The 16,050-nt window shown below is 30.7% G+C and overlaps 2 protein-coding genes across 2 annotated transcripts; one reads left to right on the forward strand and one right to left on the reverse strand.

The window, feature by feature from the left end:
• Positions 1 to 981: 981 nt before the first annotated feature.
• LOC124927009 (7-deoxyloganetic acid glucosyltransferase-like) lies at positions 982 to 2,946 on the forward strand. The gene is made up of 2 exons (XM_047467344.1): positions 982 to 1,569; positions 1,853 to 2,946. Exons 1-2 carry the CDS (start codon positions 1,029 to 1,031, stop codon positions 2,758 to 2,760), a joined length of 1,449 nt encoding a protein of 482 aa, XP_047323300.1. The 5' UTR covers positions 982 to 1,028; the 3' UTR covers positions 2,761 to 2,946.
• A 246-nt stretch (positions 2,947 to 3,192) lies between these two features.
• LOC124926258 (rop guanine nucleotide exchange factor 5-like) lies at positions 3,193 to 5,952 on the reverse strand. The gene is made up of 6 exons (XM_047466453.1): positions 5,362 to 5,952; positions 5,165 to 5,278; positions 4,836 to 5,065; positions 4,462 to 4,752; positions 4,026 to 4,382; positions 3,193 to 3,914 (listed from the first exon to the last, which is right to left on the reverse strand). The coding sequence occupies exons 1-6, from the start codon at positions 5,786 to 5,788 to the stop codon at positions 3,372 to 3,374; spliced, it is 1,962 nt and encodes a 653-aa protein (XP_047322409.1). The 5' UTR covers positions 5,789 to 5,952; the 3' UTR covers positions 3,193 to 3,371.
• Positions 5,953 to 16,050: the final 10,098 nt, after the last annotated feature.

Consider the following 16,050-nt stretch of genomic DNA (forward strand, 5'->3'; position numbering starts at 1 on the left):
GAACCAACAAGATCAATCATTACCGTACTTACATCTAATTATCAATGTTCAAGACTATTCAACTCGCAAATCTACTACATCATTTTGATCGAAGAACATTATTAAAAAAAAGATCTCGAATTTCTAGATCTCCTTGATATTTAAATATTTAACTTTATTCAAACTAACTAGATAACAAAACGATGAGTTAGAAAATCCCATAGAAATTTACACATTATTTTCTCCATTTTTACCGCCACACTCTTGGGGAGAATTAATAAGAACATCATATATGTGGGGATATATGACAACACACTCTTAACGAGGATTAACCGATCCTCTTTCGATATTATTTTTTTCATCTAGACAGTTACATTCAATTTTAGTGATAACCGGGTCTCAATAGACCTTAAATTTTATTTAGCACATAATGACATACCAAGATATGTTGACGGAAGACCACCAATTCTGAACCCCAACACATATCTCAAGCTCAATTTTCTTCTATTCGAAACAAAATTTGAAAAAATATTCAAACTTATTAAAATTAACTCGAAGATAGGAACATGTACCGAATAACGATAAAATATTCTGAAAGTATTTAAAATTCATATAAGTACGTATCACGAACCATCAGAGAGAGCGTGTCATCAACTAAAATAAGATGTGATATTGATAAAATGATATCATCATCATGACCCACAATTAACTCCAAAGATAAGTCCCGAAATTTCTGCGAAAGCCAATTGATTTTTTTTTTTAATTTAATTTAATTATAATTTATATATTAAATAAAATTAATCTTACTTGCTACTTTAATTATTTTGTAAAAGTAAGTGAGGTTGACATCATAATAAAATATTCATTTTAAAAAATCACTTTTATTTTAAAAAAAAAAAGAAAAAGGGTAGTGTCATCCTATCTAATAATCCAATCATAATCAAACAAAATATCAACACATAATAATGAATGTTCAGATTAAAATATTGAAGTATTGTACAATTTGTTTTTGAAATAAGTGAATCGATCGATTGATCTAGACGATCGAGATGGATATAGGAAATCCCCAAGAAAAAGCCTCCTCTTCCTTCTCCTCCCAATCCCATGTCCTAATCTTCCCATTCCCTGTACAAGGCCATGTGAACTCCATGCTCAAGCTGGCCGAGCTCCTCTGCTTCGCCGGCGTCAATGTTACCTTCCTCGTCTCTGAAAACGTCCACTCCCGCCTCCTCCTCCACTCCGACGTCGACCGCCGCTTCTCCGACGTCCATCCCGGAGCGTTTCAATTCAAGATTTACTCCGACGGCCTCCCCCAAGAAGACCCTCGATCAGGCCTTGAGTTCCTCGTCCATCTTCATAGCTGCCTCAAAACCACCATTAAGGAATTCTTCCTAGATGATTATGCTCTCAACTCCGGTCCCCTCGGCCCGCCCACGTGCATCATATCCGACGGTGTTATGAGTTTCGTGCTTGACGTTGGGGAAGAGAAGGGTATTCCCGTCATTTACTTCCGGACTATAGGTGCTTCCAGTTTTTGGTGCTATTTTCGTCTCCCTCATCTCATTGATTCCGGCGAGTTTCCGTTCCAAGGTTTACTTTTCTAACTTCGAACACTTCTTATTATTTTCAATTTCTAAAACATTTATGTTTTTATGTTTTTTCTGATGATCAATTAAAAATTAATTAACTACCATAAATGGTGTATTGATTAGCGATAAAGTTTTATACATAAAAAACAATTTTGATGCATATTTCTTTCTTTTTTAGCATTTCATAAAATTATACCACTCAGTAACACAAAGCTTATGTTAATCATATAAACTAAGTTGGATTGTATATTTATATTATTGATGCATTTTGGCTTTATATTCAGGAACCGACTTGGATTTGCCAATACAAAATGTAACGGGCATGGAAGGATTCCTCCGGCGAAGAGACCTTCCAAGCATATGTCGGGGTGATCTAAATAATAACCCAGGCTTACAGGCTATTATGAATGAGACTCTACAAACTCGACGTGCTTGGGGTCTTATACTCAACACCTTTGAGGACCTCGAGGGACCAGTCCTACTCCAAATTCGAACTCAAATTCCCAATGTATATACTATCGGACCGTTACATGCCCACTCAAAGATAAGGCTAGCCGAGACAATTGAGATGAAGAGAGACGTGGTGTCGTCAACTTCCAATAGTCTTTGGAAAGAAGATCGAATTAGTTGCATGTCATGGTTGGATTCTAAACCAAACAATTCGGTCATCTATGTGAGTTTTGGGAGTCTATCGATCTTGACAAGAGAACAACTTGTTGAGTTTTGGCATGGTCTTGTGAGTAGTGGCAAGTGCTTCTTGTGGGTCATAAGGCCCGAGTCTATAGTAGATGGAGATGGTGGTGTTCCGAGAGAGCTCGAGGTGGGTACTAAGGAAAGGGGTTATATTGTGGGATGGGCACCGCAAGAAGAGGTTTTAGGGCATAGGGCCGTGGGTGGATTTCTAACTCATAGCGGATGGAACTCAACTCTTGAAAGTATTGACCATGGGTTGCCTATGATTTGTTGGCCTTATTTCCTCGACCAACAAGTTAATAGTAGATTGGTTGAGAGCTTATGGGCATTGGGTTTGGATATGAAGGATATTTGTGATAGGTTAGTCGTCAAGAGAATGATCGATGAGTTGATGGATGCTAAGAGAGACGAGTTTAAAAAGCGTGCTGAACATTTTGCTAAATTGTCGCATAAAGCAATTACAAGTGGTGGATGTCTTACTCAAATTTGGATCGCTTGATTGAAGACATAAAATCAATGGCCCGCAACCAAATCTAATACAAGCAAAATGGCCTAGCCCTCTATGACTAATCATTCAAACAACCAGTGATTTCTTATTTGACAATGAGACCATATAATTTGCAGTTGTTTGTATTGATTATGTTGTTTCTTACTTGAGGATTTCAAATGCCTTTTTTCATGTTAATTTTATATTATTGAATAATGCATTTTAATGGTATTTATGAGAGGAGCCAAAAAAAAAGGAAGTTGAAACTTGACTTCCCTAAACAAACAGATCTAACGTGACCCTAATTATTCAGCCCCCGCTCTCCTTCATTGATGTTCATTTATTCCTTTTTTTGTTCACTGTTCCTTTGTATCCAAAGGCTTTTATTTCTCAAATTAAAGATACATATATATAATTCACTAAAACCAAATAGAGAAAAGCCATTATATTACCAAATCTTGAGATACACTGATAAATGAAAACAAATTAAAAGATGCAATTAAATCCACTCCTTTCAATAAAAACTATATTTTGTGAGCCAAAGAGTTAACCATATAACCTAAATAAGTTAACTTTTACACAACTTTTAAATGAACTCATACAAACCTTAAAAATCCCCGATCTTATCTGTCCATATGTTGAGACTGGCTGCCATTCGGAAGGACCGGCAGCGGTGGCTGTTTTTGATTCTCAGAGTCCTCATCCGTGCTAACCCTAGAAACAGAGGAAGACTCACTGTTTCTATTGGGAATCAAAACTGGTCCCTGCAGCAATGAATTGGCAATATTTTTCGATTTTGAATCCCCACCAAGGTAATTTGACAATACCCTTTTCACCCCCAGGCCACGCCGGGGAGGCTTGTTCGCATTGCCAGTGCCACACAGGAAAGGAGTCTTTTCTCCTCCCCGCCTTGCCGGACTAATCAACGGAAGAGGGGACTTCGAGGGAGTGGTGTATGCCGTTCTGTAGGGTGTGCTGCCCAACGATGGCACTGCAATCGGGGGGGCAGGCTTTTTCCGGGCAATTGAGCCAAGTTTTGGGCTTGGATTATCAACTTGTTTAGTTAACTCGTCAACGTAGAGAAGATCGTCAATTCTTGAAACCACATTAAACGCTAGGCCTTCTAGCACTCTCGAGTAGCCCTCCAGAACAGATTTCCCAACATCCTAAAAAATCGAAAAAACAAATTTAGTAAATAATGATGAATTTCTCGTCTAGATCAGGATCTAGCTAGAAATTAGAAATGAAGAAACAAGATAAAGATGATATAGACCAACCTTGTTACATAGGATTTTGCTAGCATCCAAGGTTGTCTGAGTTAGACAAGGAAACCGTTGCTTCAACGAAAGCAAGAGGCTTTCAGCTCTTTCTGCAAGCATACATCTTTTATCTCCATCAACCATAAAATCCTTAACCATTTCCCAAGATGACTTGGAAGCCGATCTATTCGCATTGACAATGGACTTCGGTTGAGTTCTTCTACGCCAAACGTGAATAGTCGCCTCCACTCGGTTCGCAATCTCTAGAGCCAAGTGTTCGTTCGACAGGTCAAGACAATCGAGCAAGCAATCCGAAGAGAATTGCTCCGAAGTTATATAACGGTATATCAAATCTCCCAAACAGGACTTCCCATTCTGAAATTTGGCTCAATAAGTTAGTTAAAACTAGAAAACAACAAGAACAAGAACAACAAAGGCAAACAAAAAGTTGAACCTTTGGAAGAGTTTCCAAATATGTTTCAGGAACATCCATTTCAGACAAAGCAATGCTGTTAATTGACATGGCAGCTTTAAATATTTGGCTTGCACTTTCGCGCTTGTGAAGCAATTTCTTCCTCGTTTCTTCTGTTAGTCCCTCGGCTAGGACACGAGGCAAGGGCAGCCACCATTTCTCTCCTAGTCTATCGTTCTTGCGAAAAGAACCCGACCCATCATTCGCTTCTTCCCCAACGACTCCCTGATCAACGTACCAGAATTCGGTGTTGGTGAAACTATCCAAGATCTCCTGTAAGAATCAGGAAACATTTAACAGACGGACAATAGAAATGTTTTCTAAGGAATAATTGTGTAAGGTTTGTTTGGTCGTACAAGGAGTAAGTTATCCAGCTTACGCAGGGCAGGAAGATTGATGCAAAGATCGGATCTTGGTTTACAAGCCATAACCTCAAGCTTGTTTCCATCAGGCAATGTTTGCCAAGAAGGTATTAACTCAACAATATGATCACTAACAGAGAGAAGCCATTGCATTTCTTTTCTCCACATCAATTTCTTTTCAGAGGGCAGGGGTTCTAATCTCCACAGTTGCCCAAAAACAGTAGCTGCAAATAAGGTTGAAACAAACAAAAGCAACCAAATTGAGATCAAATCCATTCACCCGAATCGACCCAACCATAGACATAGTGAAACAGAGACAGTACCGTAGAGATTAGTGATGGCGTTTGAAATGGCCAGAGCAGTGCAAACTCCTTTACCACTTCCTGACATATCTTCACCGAGCAAAAGTTTTGCAAACCTCTCCATCATCTCCTTTTCTGTCCAATTCGAAACCTTAATTATTCAGAATTTCCAGCCAAACAGAAATTTGAGAACAAAAACAGTAGTATCAAATTCTAACCTGAAATTTTGGAACCCATTTTCACGAGCTTCGAGTCCTCTGTTGCAGATTTCCCTTCAGGGTCAGATTCATCAGAGGTTAAGCATTTAGGAGCATGGGTTTTGCGGATAGGCCAGCCTAAAGCGGGCTGCGAAGAACGGTCTTTTGACTTGACTTCGTCCGCCGACGCGTCGGAGCTCGATCTGCTTGAGCTTCTAGCTTCAGCCGTTGAGTCTGAGAACGATTCACACTCGAATCCATCTTTACTCTTACTTTCTAGTCGTAAATGTTCCATGTCTAAGCTATTTCTCCTGGAAATCATTGGGTACCGAATGCAACGAAGAATGATACAGCTAGTAGAAGACCGTTGGTTAAAGATTCCGTCTTGATTCAAAATCGTTTGGATGGAATTTTGGTTTTCCTGTTTGCACTTCGATCTTCTGTTCATGTAAGGCCATTCAAGCTAAAATCGGTACATGAAAACCAGCAAGAATGCTCAGATCTCTCTCTCTCTCACACACACACACACACTCACACTCTTCAGTCTGATAAAGGGGATGATGGGTTGCTGCTGAAGAGTAACGTCTCTCTAGGCTCGAATATTTTGCATTCAAAATCCCTTTGCATTTAAAAAGATAAATAAGAAAAAGTAATCTAACCTAGCCGTAGGGCTAGGTAAAAGGGCCTGTCCTTGTTTGTTTTGTCACGCTACCCATTAAAGGCTTCTTTAGGAAAAAAAAAAAAAAAAAAAAAGTTCAAACTTGTTTGGTTTTGAAGGAGAATGATACTCATAAACTTTTTTGGATTATTTTTCAAATAATCTTGCATGTAGGATTTGATGGTGAGTAATTATAAATTAATCTCAAATAGCCCAAAACAAACAAGGTCTAACTTGTAAAAAAAACATTTTCTAGACAAAGAAAAACATTATAAATTGTATTTGTTTTAACAATATTACTTCCCTATTCTATTTATTAAAACTTAATTTCATACCAAATTATAATCCATTATATTGTGGCTAGATTCTAATCAAAAGTGGGAAAAATATGATTGAGATTTTTAAATGTAACCAAAGTGCATTATTATTATTTTTTGTGAATATTTCAAATATAATGATCGAATACAAAGTTTTATATATAGGAAATATATATTTCAAGAAATAATAAGTTTTTAATATTATTTTCAAATTTAGTATACACATTTAATAACAAGTACTAAACTATAAACAACATTAGTTATTCTAATTAATATGTCTATAATATTAAGAATATATTTAATTATTTGATTGAAGACTATGTAATAACTAATAAGTGGTTATTTTTATCTACCCTTCTTTCATATAAATTATTGAAAATAAAGTTATTTAGGTAACAGAGATATGGATATATATTAAATAATTAATTAAAATATAAATTATATTTAAATAATATAATTAATGATTGTATAATGAATTATTTTAAATTAATCTCAACTAACCACCTCAAAGAAGTCACAGATGCGCTTATCAAATAATTTATTACATTTTTTTTAGCAATTTACTAACCGGATGGCCCAGATGTATACATTTATTAATAAACTTCAAATAATTTATTACATTTTTGAGCAATTTACGGGAATGAATAAGAAGGGAAGTATATAATATAGGCAATAGGTGGCATAAAGTATATAAAATGGCTAGAATTTAATTAAAAGAATATTTTTCTTAGTTTTTTTTAAAAGTACATAGACATATTAAAAATAAAAATAAAATCGTTTAAACATAACAACAAAAACATTACATTAAAATAACAAAAAAATATAAAAAATAAACATTTTTTAAAAAGTTATCAAACTCGTAAATTCTGGAGAAGGATGATTAACTTCTCGATAGAATCTCATAAAGTATAATAATAATAATAATATGAATGACACGCATCAGACGACTACGATCATTGAAAGTTCGACGATTTTTTTTCAACTAGATAGTTCACCAAAGAATAATTAGAATGGTAATCCAAATATGTAGGCCTATCATATCAACTGCATCAATATACACTTTCCAGCAACTACCTAAAAATTCGAGCATCACTCAATGAATCTCAGTAATACTACAAAAAATGCTCCAAATACTAATCACATTTCGACAATGCAAAAGTAAGAGAGTTGTCGATTCAACATCTTCTTGATACATACGACAATGACTAGTCATAATACAACATTTTTTCATGCACATATTATCTGTTAGAATTTCACCATGAATAACGTTTCATCGAAAGAACGAGATCTTTGACTCCCAAAAATTTTTCAATAAAATTTATATGGAATCATTTTAACGAACAACTTGTAATAATGACTCACATGGAAACTATTAATATCTTACCAACACATAATGTCTTGTTTAGACGATGACACTTATTTGCATTATACCAAAAGTAAAACTTTTGGTATGAGACAAAGTTTCTATAATGTTTAATTTTCTTCTATGTTTAATTCGATTTCATGGTAATTATCTCTATTAAATGTCTAATTGCATATTATTATATTTTGGTCAATAATTTATATATCCCTTCATCTTATTCACGTGAATCAAAACATATTTAATTAATTACCATCACTAATAATAATAAATAATCAAACCCATTAAGATAGTTTAATTTATAATCAATCTTATCTTATAAATCAATGTCAAAAATATTTTTTACTACAAAAAATACGGATTCAAATAGATTCTTAAATTTATTTTACTCTAGAAAATATATTATATAATTAATATTATATAAATGTATTTACAAATACGAAAAAGATGAATATTGATATATATATATAAAAAAAAAAGGTGTATCAATAGATGTTTCTATGATAGCTGTCTTTATTACATAAAGATTTAATAAAGTAATTGTCTCAATAGTAAGATTAATTAATTGTTGATTCATTGGAAATGTTAACAGTTAGTTGGTTAATTTGATATTGAAAAAAAGTAATTAGTTATTGTTGTAGGAGTGGGTAAATAAAATAATTACCATACAGGCTTTTGAAAAAGGAATGAGCTAGACAGGACCACAACACACATATAACCTAACAGTTACTTTGACTTTTTGTGTAATTGAGATCTCAACGGCTTTATATTCAAAGTTTAAATTAAGATCCAACCTTGTAACTACCGATTTTAAATCATATGAGAAATTATACTGTTTTTTATTTATTATTATAATCAATCATTGTGTGAGATAAATGAATAATGGGTCTTTTACAATTTGATAGAATTTGAAAATCATCAAAATATAAAAGTTTATAGTATTTTTTTGACATTTGAATAAAAATTGTTATTTAACTTATTTAGTAAAAAGTTGTAAAAGAAATTTGATTATGCAACCTTGTAACTTTTTAACTTATTTATCATTTCCTTTTAGAAAAAGCATTTTTTTTTTTTTTTGTATCATTTTACTAAAACAAACTTAGAGAAAATAGGACAATATTTAACAATTTTGTATTTGAGTCCAATGTCCATATTTGTGATTGGGCCAAGACCAAACCCATGTGAGTTCAACATAAATAAACTTTTTTTTCATCAAACAAGATTTTGTATGACAAAATTCAATAAAAACCAATATGGACCGACTCTAGAAGCTAAAATCATCTTGCACAGTTTTAAGAGAAAAAAAATAAAGTGATACAATAATTATATATATATATTTAATTTAAGTAAATTAATACAGTTTTTTACTATTCTTCTCGTTTGAACTACTCAATTAATTACTAAAAAGTTAAAATTATAAAATTTTATAAGTTTGTACTATTTTTTTTACTTTGTGAACATATTAATATATAATTTGTTAAAATAAAATAAATTAAGTCTTAATCTCATTTGAGCTGCTTAATAAATTACTAAACTAAAAAGTTAAGAATTATATATTTTTAAAATTTTGTATACAAATTATCATTACGGTAAACATATTAATATATAATTTGTTAAAATGAAATAAATTAAGCCATAATTTTTATAGCATTTATTATAATAAAATAAATTAAATCATATATTTTTTTTTCCAGACGACCCGTTTCTCCAATTTTATTGAAAATTTTGAATTGTATAGGACTAAAATGTGATTGGGCTAGGACCAAACGGTCCAACATGTAAATTCTACCTATGTAAAGGATTTTCTCAAATTGTTATGCACAATAAATAAACAATAATAAAAAATGGAAGACTAAGTTAAATCTTAGGGACTCTTTGAATTATATATATTAATTTTGGTTATTTAAAAATTAACTATTGATGATGATTCTAAGGAAGTGAGAGTTTTTTTTTAAATTTTTTTTTAATTTTTTTTTAAATCATTAAAGGATATTAATATATAATTGATAAAATAAATAATAATAATTTAAAATAAAGAGTATTTTAGTTAATGAATTTAGTAATATGATGAATGAGATTGAGATAGAGAAATAAAATTATATTTTTTGGATTGAAATAACTCAAATTGAATAAGGCTTGTTAATTAAATAACTCAATCTAATCTACGTCATCTCGTTATACTCATTTTTTTTTATTCCTCACTTAATTAATAATCAAAATATCATATATATATATATATATATATATATATATATATATATATTTAAATTATTTTTTATTTTATTAATATATATTCATAATTTTTAAGTTTCCTATATAAAAATAATAAAATTCTCAAACTCAGACAAATCATAACCAGTAATTAATTTATAAATAACACATGTTATTTAAAAAAAAAATCCAAATTAGACATTTCTCGGTGCAAAACTCATCCTCTAGAGGAGGTAGAACCATTTTCAATAATATAAAAGAATATGACCAAAGAATTGTTCATAAGCATAAATAAATAGATTAGAAGCTTCACAGATTATCTTGGTTATTTAAAAAAAATTGAAGAGATAGATATATTTTTTTTAAAACAGACTTAAAAGGATATTTATATATATAAATAAAATAAAATAAATTATAATTTAAAATAAAAATTAGTTTAATATTTTAATTAATAAATTAAGTGATGTGATGAATGATAATGTTTGATTTGTATAAGTTATTGAAATAACACAAACCGAACGAGACAGAATTAAAAGAAAAAAAATATTTAAAGTGAAACAATAATTTTATATATTTTCTCAATTTAGTAAATTAGTACAATTTTATTTTTTTGAAGAAGATCAATCCAACCTTTTACTATTCTTCTCATTTGAATTACTCAATTAAAACTAAAAAAATTATAATTATATACTCTTATAAATTTGTATGAAAATTCTCATGTTAAAATTAATTAAATTATGTCATAATCTCATTTGAGCTCCTTAATAAATTACTAAAAAAGTTAGAATTATATATTTTTAAAAAATTGTATAAAAATCATGACTTTGAGCATATTAATATATAAGGTGTTAAAATGAAATAAATTAAGCCATAATTTTTCTTGAGTATAAAAAAAATTTTAATAGCACATTTTATAATAAAATAAATGAAGTCATAATTTTTTGTGAGATATGCTTTTGAAAAGATCTTTTATCTAACAATTTTATTTATTTTTTTATTGAAAATTTTGAATTGTACAAGACTAAAATGTACAAATTATACATTTATTATTTGGTTGTCATACCAATATTTCTCTATTTTTACAAGAATAATTTGGTATAAGTTTTAATTATTAAAATATATTTATTAATAATTAACTTAAATAATAAAAGTTAAATTACTAGTACATTAAAATAAAAGAGAATTTATATGCCCAGCCCGTCTAGGGTGTGCAAGACCAGAACCGTGTTGGGCCAGTTCGAGTACAAACGTGATATGCCCACCCCAAAATCAATTATCTTTCTTAAATGACACCATATATACTTATAGCTAATATCTGCAAATTGTGTTTTCAAATGTCATTGTTAAAATATATTTGTTTTTTTTTTTTTATTTCTTTTGACTCTCATCATTTTTTTAAATATTGTTCATTAGAAAACAACTAAACATATTTAATTGGTCAGTTTTAGCCATGTTTGTATATCATATATAATAATATATTTATATAACTCTTAACAAAAACATGAGTCAAATTCACAAATATAATAAAGACTAAACAAACATAAGACTTTGTTAAAGATAGTGTTATCGAAGTTGGGATAAGAATGAGTATTCGTATGTCCGATATATGTGGGTATTCGATATTCAGGTTCGAAGTTGGGGTTAGACATGAGAGGAGAGAAAGTACCCGGTCGGATACAGGGATGGAGAATGTGCGAAATATCAAACCCGACAATAGACTATATTAATATCAATATTTTATTATTAAAGTTTTAAGTGACTTTTCAAATGTTTAATCATTAAAAATATCATCATAAATGCATCATTTAACTTGGTTTTATCTACACTCCACTCAATATTTAATTTTTTTATACTTCTAAACAAATATTTCTCTACATAAATCTTGATTTCTCATCATTCTTCATATTCAATTTTTTTTTTCAACTTTCATTCTAATTTATCTTCTTTATGATCTACCAAATAAGTATAAGGTAAATAATGTTTTTATTTGTATTTATAACATTTCGATATTATTATTTTTTAAATTATTTATTATAATTATGTTATTTTTTTCTTCAATCCTTATAATCTTATAATTAATTTTTTAATCAGGTAATGGGGCATCCGTCGGGGATCGGGTATCCGACGAATCGAAAATAGGAATAAAAGTAGAGATACTCGTTGGGTTTGGAGTCGGGGTCGAATAGTAAAATGTAAATCGAGTTCGGGAATGGATACTTCATTACCCGACGAGTAGGATACATGTTGTCATCCTTAAGTGCAACAATCAAGTAAGGCTCATTGGAGCTATTCAAATAACTATAACAAAAAATATCATATCACTCCCGCTTCTACTTCATCACATCATTCAATTTATTACCCAAAATATTAAAATATTATTTTATTTTATCATTATATAATAATAATACCATTTAAGTTTTTCTTATAAAAAAAATCTCCTCAAAATTATCACAAATTTTAAATTATTTTCCAAATAATTAGGTTATTCGAAACTAAAATAACCTAAAATCACTTTCTTTCCATCCAAATCAAAAAAATTATACAATATGTATCAAAGATTGAGTCTTATTACATCTTTCAATTGAAGTTTTTATTTATTTATATTTCTGATTATTAAACCAACATTTTGTTTGATATGAAATCTATTAGAAATTTTATTTTATTTTATAAATTTTCAAGAGAAAGGGTAATGTTATAAACAGATTTATGATTATGGTTAAAAATAGACCTTACTAGTTTTTCTTAACGAATCTCAAAAAACATCATAATAATAGTAATATGAATGATACACATCATCAGATAGTTCACCAAAGAATAATTGAGATGATAACCCAAATATATAAGTCTTCCATATCAACCACATCAATCTAAACTTTCCAGCAACTACCTAAAGACTTAGGTATCACCCAATGAATCTCAATAATACTCCACAAAAGGCTCCAAATACTAGTCCTCCTCGACAATGCAAAAATAAGTGAGTTACCGATTCAACCCCTTTTTGACACATACGACAATAACTAACCATAATACAACATTTTTCCATGCACATATAATCCGTTAGAATTCTACCATGAATAATGCTTTATCCAAATAACGAGATATTGGATAAAATCTTTGACTCCCAAATTTTTTCCCAACAAAAGTTATATGGAATAATTTTAGCATCCAACAATGCCCCACATGGAAACTATCTATATATTGCCAACCCATAATGTCTTGTTCAGACGATGACACTTATTTGCGTCATACCAAAAGTAAAACTCTATTATGAGATGAAGTCTTCATAATGTTTAATCTCCTTTTATATATAATTCGGTTAGTAAAACTACTAAATCGATGATTAAACATGTGTTTAACTGTGATATTTCTACATATAGCAATGAAAGCGAACTCATGATACGTCGTAGTTAGACTTTTGATACTACACCAAATATCGTCACAAAATCTAATTGAAGAACAATCCCACAATGAATCTAGACTGCTCACAAAAACTTTACCATATATAATAAATTCCCCTCCAAATGCTACATTGTACTAGACAATTAGACATTTTGGTGAACCAACCAAACCAATTATTACCATACTTATATCTGATTATCGATGCCCAAAGGCTATTCGACTCTATTGTAAATTTACTACACCATTTTGATAGAAGAACTTTATTAAAAGAAATAAGATCTTGAAGATCTAGACCTCCTTGATCGTTAAAACATTTAACCTTATCCAAACTAACTAGATAACAAAACGATGAATTAGAAGATCCTCATAAAAATTTACACATTATTCTCTCTATTTTCACCTCCACACTTTTGGGGAGAATGAATAACGACATTATATATGTGGGCATAGATGACAACACACTCTTAATGAGGATTAGTCGGCCCCTTTTCGAGATTATTTCACTTTTCTATTTAGATAATTACATTCCATTTTAGTGATAATTAGATCCCAAGAGACCTTAGATCGTAATTTAGCACATAATGACATACCAAGATATGTTAACAGAAGATTGTCTATTCTAAACCCCCAACACATTTGTCAACCTTATCATTCTTCTATTCAAAACAGAATTTGAAAAAAAGATGTTTGGCTTATTAAAATTAACTCGAAGACTGGAACATGCACCGAATAATCATAAAATATCTCGAAGTTGTTTAAAATTCCTATAAGTAGTCTGAACCATGCAGAGCGTGTCATCAGTGAAAAAAATGTGATATGACAAAAGAATATCTTATTGAGCCATAACTCCACGGATGAGTCCCGAGTTTTCTACAAATAAAACCCACAATTTTTTAGAGAGCTTCTATAACAATGACGAACAAAAAAGGAGAGAGTTGATCACTATGTCTGATCCCTCTAGAGCTCTCAAAAAATCCCTAAAAACTTTCATTAACAATGGTAGAAAACTTAGCTGTCGAGAGACAATTTAATCCAACCAATCAATTTCGCACCCATTCCCATTTTGTCCATTACATCAAATAAAAACTCTCAATTGACACAATCATAAACTTTTTCGATGTCTAAGTTAACAAAAACAAAATTTTCACCTCTTGAATTAACTGAGTCAATGCACTCATCCACTATTAATACGACATCATATATTTGACGACATTTGATGAACGTTATCTGATTATTAGATATGACCGTCTTTAATACCCTTTATAACTTGTTGGCCAATTTTTTTGCGACAATCTTATAGAATGACGAAACGAGACTGGTAGGTCTAAAATTCTTCACATCAATAGTTTTTTGAGCTTTACGATTGAGACATATAAAAGTAGAGTTCCAACTCTTATCAAATGATGAAAATCGATAAAAATGATAAATTACTTCCATAATTTCAGTTCTAAGGAAATGCCACGCCTTTTAAAAAAAGCAAAAGTAAACTCATCGCATACTAGCGCTTTATCATTTACACACCTTTAATGCCCTCCTCAACCTCCTTCAACGTAAAACGAGCCTCCAACATATCTTTTTGTGTTGTACTAATTGAATCAAAAGTTATATAATTCAATTGGCCTGACCTTAAATGGCTCCTTAAACAAACCTTAATAGAATTTGACAACACTATCATAAACTTCTCATTGATAGAGATCAAATTAATCACATTATTTCTTATTTGTACGTTAGAGATCCCATGGAAAAACTTAGTGTTTCTATATCTGACTCTTTACCATGTAGCTCTACTTTGATGATATGCCCCAATTTCTTATTTCTTACACATATCGAGTAACTTGTTAGCAATGTGAATCCGAGAACTAACATCCTCAGCGAATAGTTCACGAATTTCCTCATTCTTGTCAATGACATTAATTTTATTACAAGTCATCGATTTTAGCACAAAATAAAATACGATCCCCCACGAACCAACTTTTGAGAAGCTTACGCAGATTCTTTAAGTTCACAAAGAGATTACACGACGTAGAACCAATCGATGACTGATTCATCCACCGTGATTACACACGCGGTATAAAGTCCTCTTTGATCAACCATTTATTTTCGAATCTAAATGGTCTACATGTTCTCTCCACCTTTCGGCGTTCTATCAAGATCGGTCGGTGATCTGAACAATCTATTAGTTTCATTCATAATTTTCTAAAAAAATATTTAAGTTCACCTCAATTGTTTACAAGGTTACCCCAACTTCAATTTTTGAATTTGTGTCAGCCGTTGATACCAAGAAATAGTGGCAAAAGAAAATATAGGAGACAAGTCATAATAACACCATCTACAGATAAAAACAAATTTATTTAAAATTTCAAAAATAAAAAATTTCTTGAAAAAATAAAAAATTCAAAATATGATAGTAAATGACAAAGATAAATAGAAGCGGTAAGTTATAGCCACCGGTTTTCTTTGTGTAAGTGTATGCCAGCTCCGGCACGGCGTGGGGTCACTGTCCAATTCTGCTCCCGTCACAGTTCCTCCGCCAGCCTTTTCTATACAAGCTCATTTTCGTTGTAAGTTTTGATTTGATGTTTGAAATATAAATTATTTTTATATTTGAATCCATTTTTTCTTTTTATTCCCTTTCACATGATTAATTTTATTTAGATTAATACTTATGTTTTGTTTAATTAAAGACTCAAACTTTGTTTACAAGAGAATTAACATGTTACTTACTTTAACCTAATATATTATTTTTCTTAACTAATTTATCACAA

This window comes from Impatiens glandulifera, chromosome 2, assembly GCF_907164915.1.
Source record: "Impatiens glandulifera chromosome 2, dImpGla2.1, whole genome shotgun sequence".
NCBI classification, from domain to species: domain Eukaryota; kingdom Viridiplantae; phylum Streptophyta; class Magnoliopsida; order Ericales; family Balsaminaceae; genus Impatiens; species Impatiens glandulifera.

Excerpts from the sequence above, each read along its gene's own strand:
- LOC124927009 (XM_047467344.1), top strand. The coding sequence starts at position 1,029 with ATGGATATAGGAAATCCCCAAGAAAAAGCCTCCTCTTCCTTCTCCTCC. Across the intron at positions 1,570-1,852 it reads CGGCGAGTTTCCGTTCCAAG|GAACCGACTTGGATTTGCCA; the intron begins GTTTACTTTTCT and ends CTTTATATTCAG.
- LOC124926258 (XM_047466453.1), bottom strand. The coding sequence starts at position 5,788 with ATGAACAGAAGATCGAAGTGCAAACAGGAAAACCAAAATTCCATCCAA. Across the intron at positions 5,279-5,361 it reads AATGGGTTCCAAAATTTCAG|AAAAGGAGATGATGGAGAGG; the intron begins GTTAGAATTTGA and ends CGAATTGGACAG. Across the intron at positions 3,915-4,025 it reads GCAAAATCCTATGTAACAAG|GATGTTGGGAAATCTGTTCT; the intron begins GTTGGTCTATAT and ends TCGATTTTTTAG.